At 37.3% G+C, this 22,332-nt stretch overlaps 3 protein-coding genes across 6 annotated transcripts; 1 reads left to right on the top strand and 2 right to left on the bottom strand.

The window, feature by feature from the left end:
- Positions 1–38: 38 nt before the first annotated feature.
- Positions 39–2,729, bottom strand: LOC100184136 (JNK1/MAPK8-associated membrane protein). Its single transcript, XM_002130005.5, has 6 exons — positions 2,557–2,729; positions 2,132–2,303; positions 1,506–1,715; positions 1,040–1,221; positions 624–700; positions 39–345 (listed from the first exon to the last, which is right to left on the bottom strand). The coding sequence occupies exons 1-6, from the start codon at positions 2,618–2,620 to the stop codon at positions 100–102; spliced, it is 951 nt and encodes a 316-aa protein (XP_002130041.1). The 5' UTR covers positions 2,621–2,729; the 3' UTR covers positions 39–99.
- Positions 2,730–2,850: 121 nt separating this feature from the next.
- Positions 2,851–5,675, bottom strand: LOC100180181 (cytochrome P450 2D15-like). The gene is made up of 4 exons (XM_002124390.4): positions 4,737–5,675; positions 4,377–4,513; positions 3,929–4,117; positions 2,851–3,576 (listed from the first exon to the last, which is right to left on the bottom strand). The coding sequence occupies exons 1-4, from the start codon at positions 5,605–5,607 to the stop codon at positions 3,166–3,168; spliced, it is 1,608 nt and encodes a 535-aa protein (XP_002124426.1). The 5' UTR covers positions 5,608–5,675; the 3' UTR covers positions 2,851–3,165.
- A 2,483-nt stretch (positions 5,676–8,158) lies between these two features.
- Positions 8,159–22,166, top strand: zf(c2h2)-117 (zinc finger (C2H2)-117). Of its 4 annotated transcripts, none has more exons than XM_026836702.1 (19): positions 8,159–8,340; positions 8,819–8,956; positions 10,464–10,574; positions 10,969–11,020; positions 11,446–11,536; positions 11,989–13,142; positions 13,606–13,738; positions 14,136–14,294; positions 14,576–16,326; positions 16,681–16,829; positions 17,144–17,225; positions 17,522–17,568; positions 17,884–17,970; positions 18,217–18,320; positions 18,671–18,829; positions 19,304–19,516; positions 19,934–20,048; positions 20,512–20,633; positions 20,990–22,166. In XM_026836702.1, exons 1-19 carry the CDS (start codon positions 8,247–8,249, stop codon positions 21,230–21,232), a joined length of 5,004 nt encoding a protein of 1,667 aa, XP_026692503.1. In that variant the 5' UTR covers positions 8,159–8,246; the 3' UTR covers positions 21,233–22,166. The 4 variants fall into 4 exon arrangements, with proteins under 4 accessions (XP_026692503.1, XP_002124356.1, XP_018669478.1 ...); XM_002124320.3 differs by having other exon boundaries at positions 11,980–13,142; positions 14,139–14,294; XM_018813933.2 differs by having other exon boundaries at positions 11,980–13,142; positions 14,579–16,326.
- The last annotated feature ends 166 nt before the right edge of the window (positions 22,167–22,332 follow it).

Genomic DNA, 22,332 nt, shown 5'->3' with positions numbered 1-22,332 from the left:
CATGTAGAACAGAATAGGAAAACATTTCCACATAGAGGTCCAAATCATTTGTTTTTTGTTTTATTATAAGTTTGAAATGAAGTGTCATGTGGTTTACGTTTACACGGTGTTACGATTCATCATGTCCATTTCTTGGGCTATGTTGGTTGGATCCGAGAATCTCTCAGTGAGAAGGAAAAATATCATTGGGAACGGAGTGCAAAGGAGAAAAAGTAGGTTTTTCCAAGTCAGAAATGTATATGTACTGATAATGATGGAGACGGCAGCAGCACACAATGTAAGGAGATGCCAAACCATTGCGAAGATATGCTTGCTCAAATCTTTATCAAGGATTTTCTTGAGCGTCTAAATAAAAAGTTGTTGTTGTTGTTTAAGTAGCAGTTTGCGTTAACATAACATCATTTTTATCTTTTCGAAAACGATAGGATTGGCCATTATTTAAACAATAATAAAATGGAACAAGGATTTAAATTGGGAGAAGGTAATAGTTTACAATTAATGAGTTGTGAGAACTAGTTACTAGAGTAATTATAGATATGATTCAAAGAATAGATATGATTCAAAACATTAATATTTTATTATTTTCATAATAGATAATATAAATACAATATAGTTTTACTTACCATTGCATCACATTTGACATAATATGTCACTGTTGCCAGCACTGTTGTGAACATTGTTAAATATGGGTAAGAATAATCTGCAAAAATATAAGATGAAGTTATAATATATATATATAATATTCTGTTTTATCAGTTCAACCAGAGAGATGTGCTTAATATAGAAAACTCCGAAAAAAATTAACATTTTCAATGATATAAGTTTTAAGATGGATTAACTTTAGCACCAAGTTTCCCATATTTCCTGGTCATTTTTTAAACGACCAACATTATTCTTTAAGAGACGTTAACAGTCTACGGGATTCGTGAGGATACGGTTTTATAATTAAAAAAATATAAAATAGTTAATGAAAACATGTCTCCAACCCACTATAAGTAATATTCGATATTTAAATATTACATAAGTTGTTGTTACTTACACAGAAGACCAGCACACACAGCATGCACTGCAACCAGTATAGGGTGAAAGTAAAGTGTCGCGTACAAAGTTTTTGTGAACAATTTGTTCCGTGATGGTTTAGGTAACAGCGAGTATGCGATCGGACGAAGCAGAACCAACATCGCCAACGAGAATAAATAACATAGAAACACTATTGAATATCTGTAAATTTGGAATCATATTATTTTATGTGATTTATGTAGAATATGAATGTACGTTGCATTTTACCTTTATTTATACAAAATGTTTGTTTTGGTTTTGGTGCTACAATTAACCCAACTATACTTTAGGTGCTATCCCTTTAATAAATATTTAATTTAAACAACAAAAGATAAATTTGCTAGGGATAAAAAAATTGAGAAAACTGTAAATTGAAAGTTATATATATAATATATATATATATATATATATATATATATATATATATGCAGAATAGAACGACTTACAATGGATATACTGCTTCCTGTGCACAGAAGACAGTTGTTGTGTATTTAATAGTTGGGTTGAAGAAGACAGTGTACCAGTCAGATATTTGAACCACTTTACACGATAGAAGAGTTAGCGAGCCTCTTGGTTCGTATATTAACAAGGAAAGTATTGCTGCAGTGAAACTTTCGAAAAAGGAAGAAACCATTTGGATGATAACAGCTGGAGAACTGTAACACAAATTATGCAAAATTATGTTAAATGCATTGTAATGGGTGTGTACAGTCAGGGGTGTAGCCAGCAATTTATAAAAGGAGGTTCCAACCTTAGGATCTGGCACTGGATTCAATTTGAATAAAAGACTGATGATGCCATGTAGGGGAAATATATATCGTTTATTAAAAAAAACAATTGGTTAGACTTGATTTTGGTCTGTAGGATTTAGTAGTACCAGATCCTTACTGTATTTCTTTACAAAAAAATCGTTCAACTCTCTGAGTACAAGATCAGATCAGGGTCAGTTTTGAGGAAATTATTACTAGGGGTCCAAATATATTTTAAAATGTTTATACACGCAATATGTGAAAACCAAGTAGACAGTAATTATAACTTACATTAGGACCCGGATACATAAAGTAACATATACCTCCATTTGTGGTTGTATATTAGAATACACAGCCAGTTCAATGTAAGAGGTAACATTGCCATGAACCCAAGATACATCCATTCATATAAGTCTGGTGAATCCACACATTTCTGACAAAGTTTCAAATCATCAGATCTGTAACCAACTGGACAAGCAGTGCAGTCGCTCCAACCTGAAAATGAAAGGGGATTTTTTTGTTTAACAGGAACTAGTGAAAAATCTTTTTGTATCTTACAAATTAGGTTGGTCGTTGGTGGTTAGTACTTAGAATTAATTGTTAACAGATAACGTATAGGAGGATTCTTCACTAACACAGAAGTTTTATTTATTTAATATTATAAGCAAGAGCAAACTTTTACCGGGTGCTAGTATTAGCATATATAACCGCCTTACGAGTTTTACCACTGTTACAAAATCGTATTTACCGCTAGATTCGTTCTTAATACGTCCACAGTACCTCCCAGAACATAATTCCAATAAATTTTCCATAACTTTAATACTTCTCAAATTCAAAACAAACCTGGCCCAATTTATATTGTTATGTATGTGTGATTTCAATTGTCGAAAGACCCCTGCAAACTCTTTTTTTCGTATGTTTCTCTCCTAGATAGTTTTTCTCCTGCCTCTCTCATATTTATTGCAAGCTAACTCTCTATAAATACCGTTAGTGCCCCCTAAATTAAATTAGTGGTAATCCTAAACGTAATAACGGCTGATTAGTTGACTCTGTTGAATTTGCGCCCGCTACAAGTCACACAACTTAAATATACATATACGTACACACTTATATATATAGGGTAGGGGGAGACGGGGCACATCTAGCACATAATATCTTGATCGTGTTTTAAACAGTTAACAGCAGTCTATGGGAGTTGTGAGGATACGGTTTTATAATTCGTTGAATGTTTCTTGGTTTACTGCCGAATAGGACAAAAAATACAACGAAAGATGTCCCATCTTCCCCCACCCTACTATACATTTTAAAATGGGGGTAAATATGGAACGCTTTAAGTTACATTGGGCTCTCTGAAAAGTTAAATTCTCTTTGTGAGCAAAACTTTAAACGGGTAAGGTCGCAGGGAGACCAAACTCTCTCCTTCCATGTCTATATCGCATCCCGGCTCAAGCTCAATGAAAAACTTTCGAAACAAAGTAACTGTGATGAGGAATAACTCCATGCGTGCAAGTTGCTGCCCTAAACAACTACGGAGGCCGATGTTGAATTGCATCACGTGGTTTGACTTTACGAAGTTGCCCTCAGCGTCCAAGTGGCGATCAGGATTAAACTTGTACGGATCCTTCCATGTTTTCTCATCGTGATGTATGCCCCATATGTTGGTCATGATTATCGTATCTTTGGGTATGTTGAAGCCCATTAATGTCGAATCCCTTGACGCGCAATGGGGAACGGCTAGTGGAACGTTGGGGCGAATTCTTCCCATCTCCTATTAAGGAAGTGGTGCATGGTTAGATACCGTCGTTTATATTTAACCTAATCTTAAATGACACGGAACTAGCGCAGAGGATATGGATTCCAGGTTCGACAATGCTACTATTGCGGTTGGCGGACGTGTATTTCTTTGAACAAGATACTTATAGTAATTGGTACAACCGTGTTGGTCACTAATGGGTTGCCCAAATGATGAGATACACACAAAACAGGCACAAGGTCTATGAAACATAAAACCCGTGTTATAACGACTGTCGTTGTCACGCGAGGGTCGATTAATTTGACTCAAACGTAAACAACTTTCTCATTATTGGTTTTTCCACAACTGAAACAATCTAACCCTTTACCTGTATTACAGCTCTGGTGAAAGGCAACCTTTCCGCGAGCGCCAACTTCGGGATGCCATTCTCCCCTATTACGTCATCAATCTCTTTTTGCATCCTCCGTTGTACATCCGGGTATTTGCAGAGGAACAAGATGATCCAACAAGTTGTAGCGGACGTTGTGTCGGTTCCGGCAAGAAAAAGGTCGCGGACCTGTACCATTTCACAGCAACGGGGTATAAGTTATATATTTATATCGATACATTGATCTAAACGGGGAACTTAATTGGTATAAACATCAATCCGCAATATTTTATAGCTGCTTAAAGTTTTCAACTTTCAAAGTGGGTTGGAACTTTTATATAGCGACACAACCACAGTTGTTGAAACACGACTACACTTAAAAACAGATTTACATTTGATTGGGAGAGAATAAGCGTGGTCGCTACACCTTTTATGTTCTCTCACTCACCATGGACACGAGTTGTTGGTCACTAAACGACGAATAAGTTTCCCAGTTCGGATCAATCTTCCCTTTGAAATCTTTATCGTCGTTATCTTTGCTTACTCCGTTGCCATTTTGGAGGGGGTGGTTTTCTGACGGAGTTTCTGCGGAGAAGAAGAACAAAGATATTGAAATAATACATGGCTGACAGTTTAGATTCGACAACCCATTAAATTTTAATTAGGTGTTGTCCATAACACACAAACCGCCGTTATACCAGCGTCGAGCCTCGATACTGTTAGCTATGGTCTATAGAAGCAAGAACGCTAACCTGTGCATATATATGGCGTCGGCAATTAATTAATTTACCTAATATGAACACTTTACCTGTTGCCTGCTTCGAGTTTTTTCGTTTACGTTTGTCCATCTCGTTCAGAAAGCTGTCGATGAAATCCCTCGGATCTGACGGGTCCCGGGTCTTGTCGTGTTTCTTCACTTCTTTTAGATTTAGACTTTCCAGTTTAAGCCTTAAAGCTCTGCTGTCGTTGTGGACGCCACGGAAGAACGGGAGATGTTTCAAGTAAGGAGCGAATACGAGAATCCCGGCAAGCACTGTCGCTGTATTCGGCCTAAGCATCCATAAGATCATATCACGAAACTCTGGGCTGTCTTGCATCGTATTATGACCGAACACAATGTGTGCGATGGTACTCGATACTGCGATATATACTTCCTGGTCTAGCAAAACCGGAGCGCTCATTTTCGTTTCTAATCTGTCGCAAAGCTCCTCAGCGTACTGCAGAATGGTTGACTCGAGGACCCTTCGTCCCATCCCATGCTCTCTGAGCGTGTTGAGCCCGAAGCGACGTTGCTCCTGGTGGAAGGAGCCGTAAGCGATGGGGAAAAGCCCATACCCACCGCCCAATATCTCAAGGCCAAAAGGCGACGGTCGATCCAAGAAATCTTGACTTTTAACATAAGCCTCATGCGCTGCCTCGTAGCTGCCAATCACCAATACATCTTTGAAGCCAAGTCTCACCATACATACAGGGCCATATTCCTTGTTCCATTTTGTCATGACGTGTTCGGGATGTTTCCGAATTGACGTAATAGCCCCAATAAAGGGAAAACCCCGGGGCCCGGGGGGACTTCCCGGTGTCCTTTTATTCCAGTAATGCCACGTCACATAAAAGACGATAATAGACAGCGTTATAGTGCTGAACCATGCCCGTATGCAGCTTAGTAATATATCAAGCATCTTGATTCCAATTAAAGCCAATTAAAACTTCGGATATTTATTTAATACCACAGCGGAGCGGTAGTAGTTTTAACTGTATAAATATTAAAAGCGACAATTAAACTGCGCAATAGCAATAAAGAATCTATCTCTTTAAAAATGCGAAATCGATTGCGCATGGGTAGAATCCCTATAAAGCGGCGTATGTTTGCCGCTTGATTTACATATAATAAACTATATGTGGTTTTTGACCTTCGGGCTTTTTCGTTTAAACCGAACGTGAAGACATACAAACAACGAAGATATACGAACAACATTTATCCCAAATTGGTGGGCCCATTCTACCCAATCTCGAAACCGCATATACTTTTATTCAGGACTACATTAAACAAGAACCACACAATATGCTTTCATTTTAAAATATTACTTTGCGGGACAATCGAAAAGTATTACAAAGAGGGCAAGAGGAAGATGGGACACCTTTTTTAAACAAAGAACACTCAAAGAACTATAAAACTATCCTTGCAACTCTCATGGACCGTTGTTAATTTTTTAAAACACGATCAGGATATTTGAATAGTATGTGCTGAAGGTGTCTCGTCTTCTCCAACTGGGACGAGAAAGTTAAAAGAAAAGGTGTCCCATCTTACCCCACCCTACTGTATTTATTACGACTAAAGGGTTGTAACACTCGCTGCAATTGATGCGTGTTATGCTACTATACCAGCCTATCTCATTACTTCCACACAACTGCAACCAAATACCTGGCTTACTTGTTTTTAACGTTCTGGTTCATAACCTTCAACCAAGCAAACAAGTGCAACCGTTCTTTCCCCGACCTATAGTAACCTCTGTTCTGACCTAAGTTAACCTCGGGGGCGGAGCCTACGAAGTTAAACTTGGGCTTGTATCGGAAAGTACCTGCGATTTTTAAAGAATGCTTCATTGGCGTATCCTATACTGCTCGTTCATAAATGAATACCTTTAGGTTCTATTAAGCCAAGGTGTATAACGTGTCTGATTCCCGTGTCTGGTACCAAATGTGTGAAATACACAGCAGCAAACATTTATGTAAACCTTGAAGTTTATTTGCTATACTTGCGTGTCCTTGGTATCTCCATCTATTTTGTTTGCGGTTTGACTGCGAGTAGCGGTGCAGTTCTGCTGCCAATATTAAAGCGTATTAAATTTAATAAGTTACTTGATGTAAACATTATAAATGCACATATCGGTCGAATAAAGCAATTATAGCCCTCGTCTCGGGTTTTTTTTCAATGAACAGACTGCTTGAATATTTAAAAAGTTGGTTTAGGGTGTATATGTACATACAGTTCCCTTTTTTTGTTGATTGGGATACGCTACGTTGCCCGGCAACGTGCATAGAGTTGTAGTCTTCCTATCATGGCGATGCTTCCTATAGTAGTTAAGATTATAACCGGCAAATTTTGCCGATTGAGGATGTAACTCACCACAATCACTGACCTAGCGTTATGGGTTCTGTGTGTTTAATAATTTGTGTCAATACACCAAGTATGATGTTTGATGTTCTGTGTTTAATGTACGCGATTATATCGACGGAGTGCAAAACTATTTTTTTACAAATGCACATGCGCCACTTATACTTCCCGCATGCGCAGTGTTTCTATTTTTGCCAGAAATTCTATTTTTCGGAATACCTCTAAAACTTTGCAATGCTAACCCCATCGCAAAAGTTACATTTAACTATAACACGCCATACATCGCAGTTAAATGCTCAAAATCGTGAACGTTGCATTGCAGTGTACTGAGCACAGTCAACCGCTACAGCAACAACGTCATCTCTGTTTTTAAACTTCAACAAAATTGTATGACGGTATGCATATAGTCTATTTATGAAATCTCTTTGATCTATGCGTTACTTTAATTCTTGAGAATACATTTTGTTACGGATTTTAGGTAAGTAATGAAGGTTAGAGTAAACAGGGGCGTGTACAATTTATACAAATTCTACAATTATTTAGGGTAATTTATTATTAAACTGTTTCTACTCCCCTAAAGTTTGTTAAAAAATCACTGCAGGCACCCGTACATGGAACTTGCAGCCCTGACGTCAATTTACAGCAATGCGGTGAAAAAATAAAGTTCTGCAATTTTGCAATGAAGTATCGGCTGTGTTTTAGCTCAGATTCTATCAAAATAAACAAAGAATTATACACCACATGCAGTTTATTATTTAGTAAGTTTATATGGCTTGAAAGTAGCGGTAGTTCGAGTCAAATATAGCCGAGAAATGCTTGCGTACGTGATTTGTTTTTAAACTAGATTAAAGGTGTGATGACTAATTTTGATGCTTTTACGTTAGACGGTCTTTTTATATGTTTCTAAATTGACACATATAATAATACCCCAAAGTTTACATTTATGTAGGCACGGTATTACTAATAACTTTAGACTTTTAATGTTTCCGTGTTATATATATATATTGTTGTAAAGTTGTTTAGTCAGTGTTACCAGCGACTTTAGGTCCCCGCCCGCACATTCGTAACGGTTTAATATGGTGAGGCTACATAAGTTAGCTAACATAATCAAAGTTTTTAGTTTCCTTAGAAGCACTGCACTCAATCTGTACTAAAATGAATGTTGTTGTTTTTAATTAAGTATTTTATTATTATTGCCTCAAAATGGATGAGTTCTCACAAAACATGGTAGTTCTGAAGAGAGATGAAAAAGACATGCTGCTTACAAATAAGGACCCGCATTTATCTCATTTATTTGGTGCGCACTTTTGATATTTTGTACCTTTTTGTTGTGTTAAACTTATAGAAGAATTAACAATACCAGTGTATACCCCTAACTACTGTTGTGGGCCAGATGATAACTAAGTTACGTTTATTTATTCCTATACTTGATAGCGGTAGTAAAGAATCCACCTTACACATGTTGTGATTAACCTGTAACACACAATTGTTTTACAAGGTTTTGGTTATACAGAACTTCGATATATATACCTGTAAACATTGACAAAATATGTATATATCTATTATCTATTACTTTTTAATGTTTTTTCAATTCTCTACAAAGCTCAATATCTTGTCAGGAAGTCATATTCTGCACACTGGACGTGATGTAATAATATTTCCCCATCACCACTCAATATAGTGAAAAACTATTATCCAACTTCTTTAACTCCTAGTATAAATAGTATTTCATACATGTATTTACATGCTCTATATTTAAACTGTTCCAAATTTAGACCACTCTGGCCCAAGGACTCCAAACTCTGTGTCTGCAAACCCCAGCCAGTCAGCTATGGAGGTAGAAGGAAGCTTCACTGAGGCAAACAATGACGATTATCAACTATTTGAAGAACAAGGGGGATCTTATATGCCAGGTAACAAGGGGTTAATATTTTATGTATGGTTTGCTTTCAGGCTTTTGTTTAAAGAGCCAATCCTATTGTAACAGGCCACCCAGGGCCTAAATCTAATGTCCCATGGAGTTTAACTTTGCGTAACTTCACCCATATAGTATAGAAGCAGGCAAGCAGCCACCTGCAGCTAGGTTACATTGATTCTAAATATTGTTGCTGCTAGTAATATTATTAGAAACCAATTAGCGTGCCTGGTAGTTTAAAATCATAAAAATTTGCCAGAAGTTCATTTATATTGTTGACTGTTGTTATAAAGTATATATTTGTTTTTTTTATGTATTTTTTTATTTGGAATATAAATAAAACATAGTTATAGTCATAGCCAAAGCTTATACACTAATTAATAAATGCATGCAATATTCACAGCCATAAATTAAGCAGTTAGATTGTCTCTTATTGCTAGTTTGGTTGTGTTTCTTTCAGGTCATTTGTTATTTATTACAAAAAAGTCCTATGGCCTATACTTGTTACTTTAATTATCAATTTAAGTTCAATCACCTTGAAATTTTTTAGTTTACATTAAACAATTTAAGAAAGAACATTTAACCCTTTCATTGCCTTTTTTATAAGATTGTCCAACCAGTTCATTAATGTGTTTAACTGCTGTTGTTGTTCATATTATATTGAATGTGCTTATGCGTGATTACATCATGTGTATCCTCAATGCTAGGAAGTGGATATTGGATCTTGATTTAAATTGGATTGAATGCAAAGTTACTAGAAAGATAGAAGTTTCTCCTCACAATTTATGGGTAGTTTTCAAGTTTTGTATACCCCACACACACATGGTGTATTTGTACACCTCATACTTACTGTCAAGTTAAAACATGCTTATAACATGACAGTTAGTTATAAGTCTCAGTGGGTGTCTTCTTATACACTAGGCATATATAATGTATTCATACACCTCATGTTCACTGTCGAGTTATAACATAGGTGTCTTCTTATACACCAGGCACATATAATGTATTCATACACCTCATGCTCACTGTCGAGTTATAACATAGGTGTCTTCTTATACACCAGGCACACATAGTGTATTCATACACCTCATGCTCACTGTCGAGTTATAACATAGGTGTCTTCTTATACACCAGGCACACATAGTGTATTCATACACCTTATGCTCACTGTCGGGTTATAACATAGGTGTCTTCTTATACACCAGACATACATGGTGTATTCATACACCTCATGCTCACTGTCGGGTTATAACATAGGTGTCTTCTTATACACCAGACACACATAGTGTATTCATACACCTCATGCTCACTGTCGAGTTATAACATAGGTGTCTTCTTATACACCAGGCACACATAGTGTATTCATACACCTCATACTCACTGTCAAGTAATATGATTGATGTCCTTCAAGCCTCCATATACACCCACACTTTCACCTAAGCAATGCATTCTCAAAATTGATATCTAAGTTCAAGAATTAATTTTAACACCCATTATCTTTCCAGAGTTTTCTCCCGATTCATCCAACCTTATAATTGACACTGGTAGTAGAGAAGGCTACAACAACAACAATTGCACTCAGCGTGATTCTGCCATTGCCACTTCGAAAGCTAAAGGTGAGGATGCATTTTCAAACAGCATCACAGACTACAGTGCAAGCAATCAATTTAGTGTCACTCATAAAATATGTGGCACCTGACCACCTATTATAGCTATGGTCTATTTAGTTGGTGGCAATTTATTCACCATAACTTGTAAGTAATATTCAATTAAGTTGGTTTATTTTTTCCATTTTGCATTTAGGGCGGCACTTTACAATGCAAAGTTGCAACTAATTTTACTATTACATTTAACAATACTTAAAAAACATTGCATAAAGTCTTCAGTCTACAAATTTGCAAACTATCTTTTTTTCTCCAGATAAACATATCAATGTACATATATCACATAGTATTGGAACTCTTATATTTTGGTCTCCTAATATTTAACCTCTAATTTTTGCATTTCCAGATTTTTCCCTGCATTGCAAGACAGAGACGAACAATGGAAACCCATATTCTGTGTAAGTGGTCGATGGTTGATGTTCCCACTGTACCATGTGGCTTGTCCCTATAGAGTTTGTAAAGTGTTATATGGGCAGTATGACAAAAGGTTAACAACCTATACACCATGGTTCCCAAGCTTCATTGAGTCTCATATACCACATATTTGATACAAAGTTCTTATATTATATAACATTTTTATTTAGTAAATTGCTGTTAAAATCCATGCTTTATTAAGTGAAATGGTTTGGTTAAACTTGAGTGACAGTCTAGTTCAGTTTAAGGTTGTTAATTTTTATCTATTAGCCTAACATTATATTGTGGAAATTGATGCACCATGAGACCTGAGATTTAAGCAGAGTTATGGTTAGCCTTCCTATTGGTCGCTATTACCCTGAAGGTGGCAACCCATACACTTTTTAACTATTTCTTTTAATCATTGCAGCTCTGATGTTCCCAGTAGTGCATATGTTCGTGAAAACAAAGGGTTTGTCGTCGGTTTTTCAAAGCGTGATTTGAACCGAACTTCGCATAAGGTGATAAACGTTGTACATTGTCTTACTATTAAACAACATGTTTGTTAGCACCGTCGCAACAAAAAAGGGGGGTTTAAAATTGCATTTTTACAAAAATGATCTTGACCCTGGCTCGCCACTGTTTGCACATGCCTACTTTACTGTTTTTATTACTGTTGTTTAATATTACCTGTTTTAATTTACTTCAAAGGTGCTTTAGCGGTATATATATATATATATATATGTGTGTCTTTGATATCTTACTCTTAGCTATAATTTTCTTACAGCAGAAAAATATCTTATTGTCTGTATTTGAGGGTATTACATCAGTACATTTATAACAGCATTGGCACCAAAGTTTAACTGGATTGGAAGCATGGATAGTTAGACATAAACAAATTTTGGTTCCTAATGTTTGCTGATAGAAATACGACTGATAATTATAAACATATACTTCCATGTAGACCTCACAGAGCAACGCCCCGAACCTCACGTCCAAACAACCCCGCAGTGCCTCCCCTCCACCAGATCACTACAACATGCAGCTACTAGCACACAGTGCACAACAGCAACAACAACTTCTGCAGAAGGAGAAGAAAAAAGAAGCCACGTTTAGACACGGAAGCAGCAACGCGCTACAACAACTAGCAATCAAAGCAAGCTTGAGACAAGACCATAGTGACGACCACGCACCTGATTCTACATTTAAATCAGAATCAGTCTTCTCGTACCCGTTTTCTGCCAACCAAGTATCCACCGCGCGTACAACACAAACTGTGCCCTTTATTAAAACAACTCCTCAGTCGTATACTGTCCAACAGTCATCCACTCGTCAGATAAACAACACAATCCCGATCCCTAATCCTTATGGTGGTTGGAGCTTCATTGACTCCTCAAAGGAAGTAAAACACGCATCAGACATCACTTTTGCCCATCAAGACAGCCCTGTGTTCATCCTCCAACAAAACGAAGCAGCCAGGTCAACTCCCAAGCTTGAGTTCCTTGGTCTTCCGGAAGAGAGAAAACCTCCTATGATCACTCTCCCACCCAAAACAACGATCGAACCGGAGCTGAAGAGCCCATTAGATCATCCTGAACATCAGCTGGACAATCAGCAGAGGAGTAGGTTCTTTTCCACGGAGTCAGTTACAGGTAGCGTGAGCGAAACTGCTCTTGATGACGAAGCCCCAATAAACGATCGGGATAAACAAGCAGCTGCTGCTCTCAGAGTCCTCCTGGAGCAAAGTGAGAAGTCGACACCTGACGATCACATGAAGAGCAGAATCTTCTCTAAAAGGTTGACGCAGATCAAACAAGAAGAACGGACTACGCGAACCACCCCTCCCCCTGCGTACGATCATTCACTACAAAATGAACAACTCATCCAGCAATATGTTCAGTTCCAACCCAACAGTGAAACGATGTGCCAACCCCCTTCTAATGTTAATCCTGCTTACCAACACTGCTTACCAACAGAAGGTTCAGTGAAGCAAGAACCCATCAGCCCAATGACAACATTCTGTCCATCTGCCATCAACTTTTCAAACTCGAAAAATGTCCAAAAACTTTCCAATACACCTGATGCAATGTATCAACAGATGATGGAGACCGAGATATTAGATTCAAGGTAAGACGAAAGTGGTTTCATTATTGAAAAATCTTTTGGATTTTAATGTGTATAGGTATCATAATTTAAATTATTCTTGTATTTGTATTGCTTAGGATTGCATTTGGACATGTGGTACCATCTAGCATGCTAATGTGCTGTTTTTAATATGGATGGTATTACATATGTCAGGACTTGTATGTGCTATGCAAAAATTAGATTGACAGCTCCAACCCCCAACCCTTTAAGTAATAAAAATGGGTTACTGTCAATAATGACATCCATATTAAAAACAGCAATAAAAATGGGTTACCTAAATTGTTCAGCAATAAAAATGGGTTACCTAAATTGTTTAGTAGCAAAAATGGTTTACCTAAAATTTTCAGTAATAAAAATGGGTTACCTAAAATGTTCAGTTTAACTTACAAAACATTACATCCATGTGTAGAAAAGCTAGTAAATATTTCTCTACTTTTTTTAACAGGAATCCAATCCTTTCTCAATGTACAGAGGCAAATACTTATGTCAGCAACCAAAATGAAAGTGGAAATTTCACACCAAACCGTCCAGTTATGCTGGAAACTACTTTACATACTCCAATCTCATCCCCTGTTAAGGTTAGGCTTATTTATCATTGTTATATTGAGTAAGAACTTCTCAGGGAGTATGGTGTTAAGTCTACATAGGTGTTGACTGTTGACAAATACTTGTAACATTGGTGTTCAAGTTTTTTACACATATATATATATAAGGGTATTATTATTAGTATACACCTCCAATAACATAGTTACTTGTTTTGATAATCTAGGCTAGGCAAACTCTTAGTTATCAATACGAACTACTTTATCTCTATACTTAAGCAAATAATACCACACTCCTCTACATTAACCACATAGTATTGCTAATCTCCAAGGCAGACATTTGCCAACCCTGCCTACCCATGTGTTATTCATAATAGTTTTAACCTAACTCCAGCATATTCATGTCATTCCATAAACCTTACTCAATGTACAGCAGGTGGTTCCCGGCAAGCCACGTCGTAGCAGTAGCAGTGGTAGTTCTGGCCACAGAAACTCTGATGGAAGTCTCACATGTACGTTGTGTGGTCATTCCTTCCGCAGCGCACCTGCTCTTAATGGCCACATGCGTGTGCACAGTTCAAATGACAAAAAAGTAAGTTTCGTTGCAGAAATAGTAGCAAATTTTCCCACCTAACATTTATAATGGCTAGCCTATCTGTGTGAAATAAGCCCTTGCTTTTAATTTTCCATTTTCAAGGATATTAAAGGACTGGGCCAACTCTGGGCTAAATCCCAAGTTCCCTGGTCTGCCTTTTATAGGACCTCACCCATATAGAATAGCACACATGTGTTGAGGTAAAGCCTAAATCCCACAGCCTATTAGTAATAAATGTTTCATTATTTTACTGAGCTGTTCCTACATTATTATCTCAGCAGGCCAAGGATGTTACTTCTTCCCGTGCAGAATTCGCATTGAAACCCAACATCCCGTCATCTATTGCAAAGCTTCCACAAAGTGAATATATATTTCCCAACAACCCACCACTAAATGGAGGCTCACTGCATTACTCCACCAACACCAATGTGATTCAATCACCGTTTGTGTTGAGTTCTGTGGGTTCGAAAGTTGACAATCAACCACATAATGGATTGCTAACAATGGCCACTGCTGCTTCACTGCTTAAAACAGATCCTGCGCGATCTGAATACAACATGTACCAACCACAGGCCATTCCACAAGCATATGTCATGCAGTCTGGCATGCTTCTACAACAGCCTACCATGGTAAACATGTTGGGTCAAGGGTTTAACGAAGTCCAGAACTTTAAAACTGATAACGTACAAGTAGGGGTTGCACAGAACGTCCCATACAACCCACTTTACCCTACACAAACTTTACCATTAAGGAATCTCAACCTTCCAGTCTCCAACTCCACACAGCATGGGTTAATACCTCCTGATATGCTGCTGGGTAATCCACAAATCAACCAGGAAAGAGAGACCTTAACCCCACAGACATATGTAGTGGAGCAACCACAAAAACTTGTCTCAGACATGCCCTTCCCTGCTCAATACAATGCACAAGGATTAATGGGCACGAACTCTCTCTCCCAACTTGCTTCCATTGCTGTAGCAACAGCAAACAGGGACCAACTCCAGGACTTTGGGATGCAACATGAAATCCAAGGACACTTCATCCCAAACGAGATGCACAACTCAGTAAATGAATCGATTCCCTCCAACAGTGATGAGTGGATCGCTACCGGGCAACAAAACCAACCTCAACAACCTCAAGCTTTATACGATGACTCCCCAGTAACGCAGGAGACTTCATCCCCCATCAGATCTGGACACGATCCGTTTATTCTCCCAGTGACAGTACCTGTGCATCACAAGCCACAGGACTATAACCAATATGAGTCTTCAATTGAAGAGCCAGCTAGCTACAACAGAGTAACGTGGTGTGATCGTCCTATTTCCATCAGCACATCACCTTTCTCTTCATATGATGATCCACTGATGCGGGAAGCAGTGAACGTTGCGAACCCGAGCAAGATCCTTCCCAACTCCATGATGGGAGGAACTCCTACAGGATCGATGTTCGGAAGCACTAGTCGTCCGTTTCGTCAACGCCATCACAGCGAAGGCTCGCATCTCATCAAGGCTTCTAATGAAAGTATCTTGAAGCAGATGTTACACAGCCCTGTTCCTGCTGTCAAGCTACGGCTCAATAAACCAGCTGAAAAAGACAGTCAATCAAATAGGTTGGTTGACACCGACACCAAATTGCAAGCGAGCGTTGCAGGAAACACTGTGAACGTAACAGCAACTCATAATGCAAAGGAAAATAAAACAACTGTTGAAAAACCGGCGGCAAAAACTAGAGAGGCGGAAATTTGGGCTGAACCAAAACCTGTCCAACAGCGTCGTGTTCGACGCAGACGACATTCTGCTGACTGCAGGTTGTTAAAGTCAAGCTCGTATTTATATCATCCTAAGCACGAAGTAGTTCGTCCAACACACCAGGGTTTGTCACCTATTCGTAAACCGAGCGTCATGCGTTCAGATTCGAGGGTGCGACACAAACCACCCCCTTTAATTATACCTTCAAGCGTGAATACTTTTACACCTCTCTCTGGAGCGCATTCTCATTTCTATCAAAGCCACCTTCGGCACAGAAGAAGGTAAGTTGGTTAATAAGCTTAACGATAACATGAAATACCTTTGGGGCCCTGAAGTGACATTCCACCCTAACTTTTAGAACAGAGATGACATACTAGCGTCCTAGTTTAAGCCTAAAACCGCGTTTACGCTGCGTTTTACATTTTCCTAATTATGTCTCAATGTCTGTAACAATTAACAACACTTATAAAAGTCATGAGGATACGGTTATACTTATATAGCCTTAGCCTATGCTCTGTTCACACCATATAAGACAGTAAAAGGGAATGTAAACATGAAGTACCTCATCCCAACTTTGTAAGTTTTAGATTATAATTTTAAAATATTAAATAATCATCCCAAACCAAACCTTACAGAACAAGTGGAGATAGCAATTCAAGTTATAATGGTGGTAACGATAAGATCCCCCCCTACACCCCACCACCCATGTTAAGTCCCATAAGAGCTGGGTCGGGGCTTTACTGTACAACTCCTGTCACCCCTTCTGTGAAGTTTCTACGGCAAAGTAAGTATTTAAATACGTTTTTGGACCTTTTTTCGAAATTTTTATGCTTTGTAATTATTTTAACTTTAAAGTATTTAAGTAACCATTTAAATTACTTTTTTGACTTTTTTTTAATTTTTATGCTTAGTGATTAATTTATTTTTTCTTCATTTTTGCAAAAGTGCCAGCAGTACCTTGTGGTTAATAGGAAAGCCCATTGTTATCTCCACTTTATAATATCACAGTCTTTTAACATTATATCTTTCATGCTAACATTGCTAACCATATCTTAACCACAGATATTACAGTATTGTAACATTGCATCTTAACCACAGTGAGCTTGGAGACAATCCCTCCCATAATAGAGGAAGATGAAAGTTTGGAAATGGATGATGAATGTATTAGGTCAACTGAACCGTAAGTTTCATTTGGTGGTTTGCTAAAAACCAGGGCTTTCCAACTTTTTGCTCCTTCCAATCTCCTAAAATTTTCTACATCTTTTCACAGTTAATGGTATAACTTGTGCAGTACTTTTTGTAAAATTGATGAACTTTCGGCGACCCCTGGAGTTTTTTTATGATACCACAAGTTTTGAAACCGCTAGTTTAAAATCCAATAACTCTTACACTAGGGTTACAAAGTGCTTAATATCAACAAACCTATAGTTGTAGATAACATAAAAGTGTAAAATTACAGCGATATTTTATTTGCAGCAAAATAAACATCGGGTCTCGATTCCAAGCTAACCTTCCAAATCGAGGTGAGTTGTCATTAATATTAGTAATTGGGGTAATGGGCCAATTCTGGCATAAATCATAAGACCTATGACTTGGCATGCGTGACCTTACCCACATAGAATAATATGGTATCATTACTGGTATTATAAAATGTAGTTCTTTTTTTCAATACATGCAAAGTGCAACCTATTAACTTTATTACTGGGTAATTAACTCTAGCAGCATGTAGAAGTAAAATAAAAATTATAATTACAGTCCGAATGAAACGAAATAAGTTCACTTCACGCTAACCTAGTTTTTAGGAAATAGAGACAACAATCATGTTTTGACCCACGCAGAAAATCCATCGAACAAATTAAAGTTAAAACACAAGGCAGATCGAGTATGGGACCGTGTTCCAAATGATGAACAAGTGGAAACACACTGTGAGTGATCATATTAACACTTTTGTCGCAGCTTTAATTTTATAATCATGTCATTAACGGTAACGCTATCAATTTTATAATTTCATTATCAAAATTTAAAAAAAGTTCAATTTAGAAAAGGTAAATTTTTTAACTTGCATTTTTTTAGTATAACATTTTTTAAGTTTAATTTCCTAATTTAATTTACAAAAGTTACAAAAAATATTTTTTATAAGAAATGATTTTAAAAAGTTCAATTTTTTGCAGTGGAAAACTTGATGGAGTTATCATGTTCGGCTGTTGTGATGCATGGTGGTGCCAACAAGGAGTACGCGATGCACTGTATGTCTAAGAATAAAGGAGATATTCTGGTGGGTGAAGTGTAATATGGAATATTTGGATAATAAATAAAGCATATGACATGTAACATGTATAGTTGTTACTTGTTTTGATTTGTAACAGAATCGGGGGGGACATTGTAAAATTACAGTTGATTTGGTAAGAACCCTTAGTCTAAAATGTCATTTTTTCCTTCGGTTAACTGTCAAATGTTTTCCATCGACCTAGAAAAGAAATAACTTTACTCTTCGTCTAAAATTACATTCGTCACTCACGAACCAAACTTCATCTTGGGGGGAAATAGTAAAATTGAAGCTAATATGGTGAATGAAATAATATATTTGAAAGCTCTTAGTCTAAAATTTAGTTTTATTTTCCTCAGTCAACTGTGAAGTGTTTACTGAGGGTTAAAGGGAAACCCCCTCCAGCCCCCACAGCTCCAGGTAAACACACGGGAACCCCATGGACCCCTCATGAAGTAAAGATGTTCGATTGTGGAATGCTGGAACACAGGAAGGATTTCTATGTCATCTCAAAAATGGTATCTGGCTTGTTTCTGATTTTTAGTCCTTTCAATGAAAATAGAGTTTAACAAAGTGTGTGGTCCTAAACAAGTCTTAAAAAATGAGAGTTAAATATTTCATCTTAAAGATGGTATTTTGTTTCATTTCTCTTGTGGTTTTTACTTTTTTGTATTTAGTCTTTTAAATAAAAAGATTTAACAAAGTATCTGGCACTAAACAATTATTAGAAAATATAGTAAAACTCATGAAATATTTTGAATTTGGGTAAAAAAAATAAACATTTCTTACAAACAACCAAGTTTAGATTGTTGTAACAAAAACTAATAAAAAGGGTTGCAGTTAAATTTATAGTTTAAGATGACAGAAAACATGATGAACATAAAAGTCACTCTATGTACCCTTAACGTGAAATTTTCACCTATGTACCGAATACCGATACAGTGTCACCCCTGTTTTAAAAGTCACCCCTAAGCTTACCCCACCATCCCCAGGTAAAAACGCGCAGCACATCTGAATGTGTAGATCGATATTACCACATCGTGAAGAGGAATCGAAGGAAGATCCAGCGTCCTCGTCGGTACAGAGGGGAGGAAGGGGATGAGAAATTGATCGTAACTCGTCTCGCAACATCCAACCATCACGAGATGAAGGAAATCCTGAGCGCTTCAGCTTCTTCGTCAGATGATGAGCGATGCGGGAATAATGTAAGTTGTACTGAAGGTTTTGAACAGATGTGCTGTAACTACCAGGCTTACTGTATAGTAGGGTGGGGGAAGATGGGACACCTTTGACACATAATAACTAAATATCCTGATCGTGTTTTAAACAATTAACAACGGTCTATGGAAGCCGTGAGGATAAAGTTTACTATAAAAAATCGTTAAATGTTTGTTTACTACCAAATTGGAAAAGAAAATAGATTAAAAAGGTGTCCCATCTTTCCCCACCCCACTATATTACTTGAAATTGCTGTAAAATAATTTTTAATTTGCATCAAAATGTAAGTTTTTTCTGTGAAAGATGTCGGAATAAAGTTCTACTGAAAATTTAGATTCTTTTCTGAAGATTACTTAAGAATTAGATTACTTTGTGATACGAATCGATTACATATTTACACCCAGGCCTCACAAGACCTCCCATGGCAAATCCCTGTCACCATGCAACAACAACATAACGTACAATCAAGACTCAACATTCCTTCAAATGCTTCAATGAAGGCAATCAGAGCAAACACAGGTACAATATAACTGTAGTCTGGATAAAGAGAGTTAATTTGAAATCAGCTTTATTTTACTCGCTTTTATTATTCTTGAATTTTCCACACAGCTTTTTTATGTGTAAAAGCGATATATATACTCTATATATAAATAATAAGCGATATATATAAATTAGTGCTCTCAGCAACCCCTGGTCTGTTACACGACCCTCAGTTTAGGAAGCCCCCCTTTAAACAAAATAATAACTGTGAAATATACCTTGCATGATAGGCACTGGCACAGCCAGAAAAAAATAAGAGGTTTCAATCAAAAAAATTTCAAAAATATTTTTTTCAAATTAATTTTTTTTTTTGGCTAAAAGGGGGGGGGGTCACAATACCCTAAACCCCCCCCATGGCTGCGCCACTGATGATAGGGTTATAATCGGTCAACCCACACAGTGGATTGCTCACTTCTTGGTTAAAACATTAATCTTCCCCTAGTTCGTTCGTACCCGAAGATAGATAGTCCATCACCGGCCGCATCTCCAGCATCCGTTGCTTCATCCGATGATCCTCCTCCTCAGATCTTCTCGTGTCCCGTCTGCGGAAAGTCATTTGCTAAGGTAACTTTATATTCAAATCTATTTGTTATAACAAAAACCTGTGTTATTATGGCTGTCCTTTTCCGGCATTGCGAGGATAAACGTAGTTTTATTCGTTCATGTATTCATGTGGTTGAACGTGAATTTTTAAAAGACAGTTATTTCAGCATAGGAACATTTTAACAACACACAGTTCAGCAGAACATACATTACAGACATTAGATTTCTGTTAAAATCATGGTAAACTTTATCCATGAAAATAATAATATCCATGAAATAATAACCACGCTTGTTGGGAGAACTCTAATTACCATTATTCAGCACAACACATACATCTGTACATGCAAACTTCATCACAACCTTCTCATTAAATGCAGGTTAAAAGTCGTAATGCTCACATGAAGACACATGGGAAGCACGCGCAAGAAAAACGGAGGCTTCGTGAAGAGGAGGCGAGGAAAAGATCCGAAGCGCTCCAACAACACCCCCCTTCACGGAGCACAACAGCGTTTAATCTTCCGAGTTTCAAAGCTCCCACTGTGACAAACCCGCCAATGTTACCCCCTCCCCACCCAAGCGGGATGAACCACCCGTACCCAAGGTTTGGGGGGAATATTTAATCTCAAGCAGGGGTGGATTTATACGGAACCATCTAAACCCCATTCTGGAAGCTCGATAAAAATTTGAAGTATACCTCAGCTGTATACAGTACTTTCAATGTCTTTAAACCCAAATTGCAATCTTTAATTGATTATCTGAAATAACTTATAATTTTAGAAGCTCTGGTTTTATAAATCCAGCCCTGACTTTGGTTTTGTTCCACACAGTCATGCATAGCCCTCTATATATGTGCCATACCTTTTAAATGTTCCAATTTTTCTTTTATTTCTGACTGAAACACAGTGTTGAGTGTTGGGGGTTTGAATGCAATGAACTGATGTGAGACTCAGGTATTGGTGTATAAGATTAACCGTAATTTTCCAAACCATGAGGAGCAGCCTACGGTACACTCTTAACTTTAAGTAACCCATATGATACAGAAGTTCCAGTTCTTTGTTGTTGTTTTTTTTAATGAAATGACTTTTTATCACGCTGCCTTTTATCAAATAACTTCTTTTTATTTCTTTTCTAATCTTCAATTTAGTTTCTTTGTCTTTACACGATTATGTTGTTATTTGGCTTTTATGAATTAGGCAAGTCTAACTACAAACGCCTATGCTGATGCTTGTATATATTTTACATAGCTTATACATTGGTGTGTACGAACTAATGCGCTCAAAGTTGTAGCAATTGCATGTTAGATCTAGCACCCCAGCCTTAGTAATGAGATCTTAAGTTCAAATGGATATCTTGTCTTAATATCATTATTTTACATCTTAAATGCACTTCCATATTCGCTTGGTAATTTCCAACCATGTATAGCTATATTGTTTTATGCATTTTTTACTTGTTCAATTACATAATAACACCCTATGGGGGTTGCTTTGCAACATGACAATGTCAAAAGCAGTGATTCTGGTTTCACTGACGTCATAAACTTAAAAACAATGCAAATTATGTCTTATTGATCGATCTGCATTAGAATATCAACCGATGGACATTTGTACTGCATTTAGTGGAGTGTAAAAATACAGTTAAAACCAGAGTACTCTGGTTAAAATTAATGTAGAACAGAATGTGCATCGGCCTATGCTTTTAATTGCTTGATTAAATATCCCAC

Source organism: Ciona intestinalis, chromosome 11, assembly GCF_000224145.3.
Source record: "Ciona intestinalis chromosome 11, KH, whole genome shotgun sequence".
Classification (NCBI taxonomy): Eukaryota; Metazoa; Chordata; class Ascidiacea; order Phlebobranchia; family Cionidae; genus Ciona; species Ciona intestinalis.
This window is presented reverse-complemented; position numbering and strand designations above follow the sequence as displayed.

Excerpts from the sequence above, each read along its gene's own strand:
- LOC100184136 (XM_002130005.5), bottom strand. The coding sequence starts at position 2,620 with ATGGAAAATTTATTGGAATTATGTTCTGGGAGGTACTGTGGACGTATT. Across the intron at positions 2,304-2,556 it reads TATTAAGAACGAATCTAGCG|GTTGGAGCGACTGCACTGCT; the intron begins GTAAATACGATT and ends TTTCATTTTCAG. Across the intron at positions 701-1,039 it reads TGTGTGTGCTGGTCTTCTGT|ATTATTCTTACCCATATTTA; the intron begins GTAAGTAACAAC and ends ATATTTTTGCAG.
- LOC100180181 (XM_002124390.4), bottom strand. The coding sequence starts at position 5,607 with ATGCTTGATATATTACTAAGCTGCATACGGGCATGGTTCAGCACTATA. Across the intron at positions 4,118-4,376 it reads ACCAACAACTCGTGTCCATG|GTCCGCGACCTTTTTCTTGC; the intron begins GTGAGTGAGAGA and ends GAAATGGTACAG. Across the intron at positions 3,577-3,928 it reads TCACCAGAGCTGTAATACAG|GAGATGGGAAGAATTCGCCC; the intron begins GTAAAGGGTTAG and ends CTTCCTTAATAG.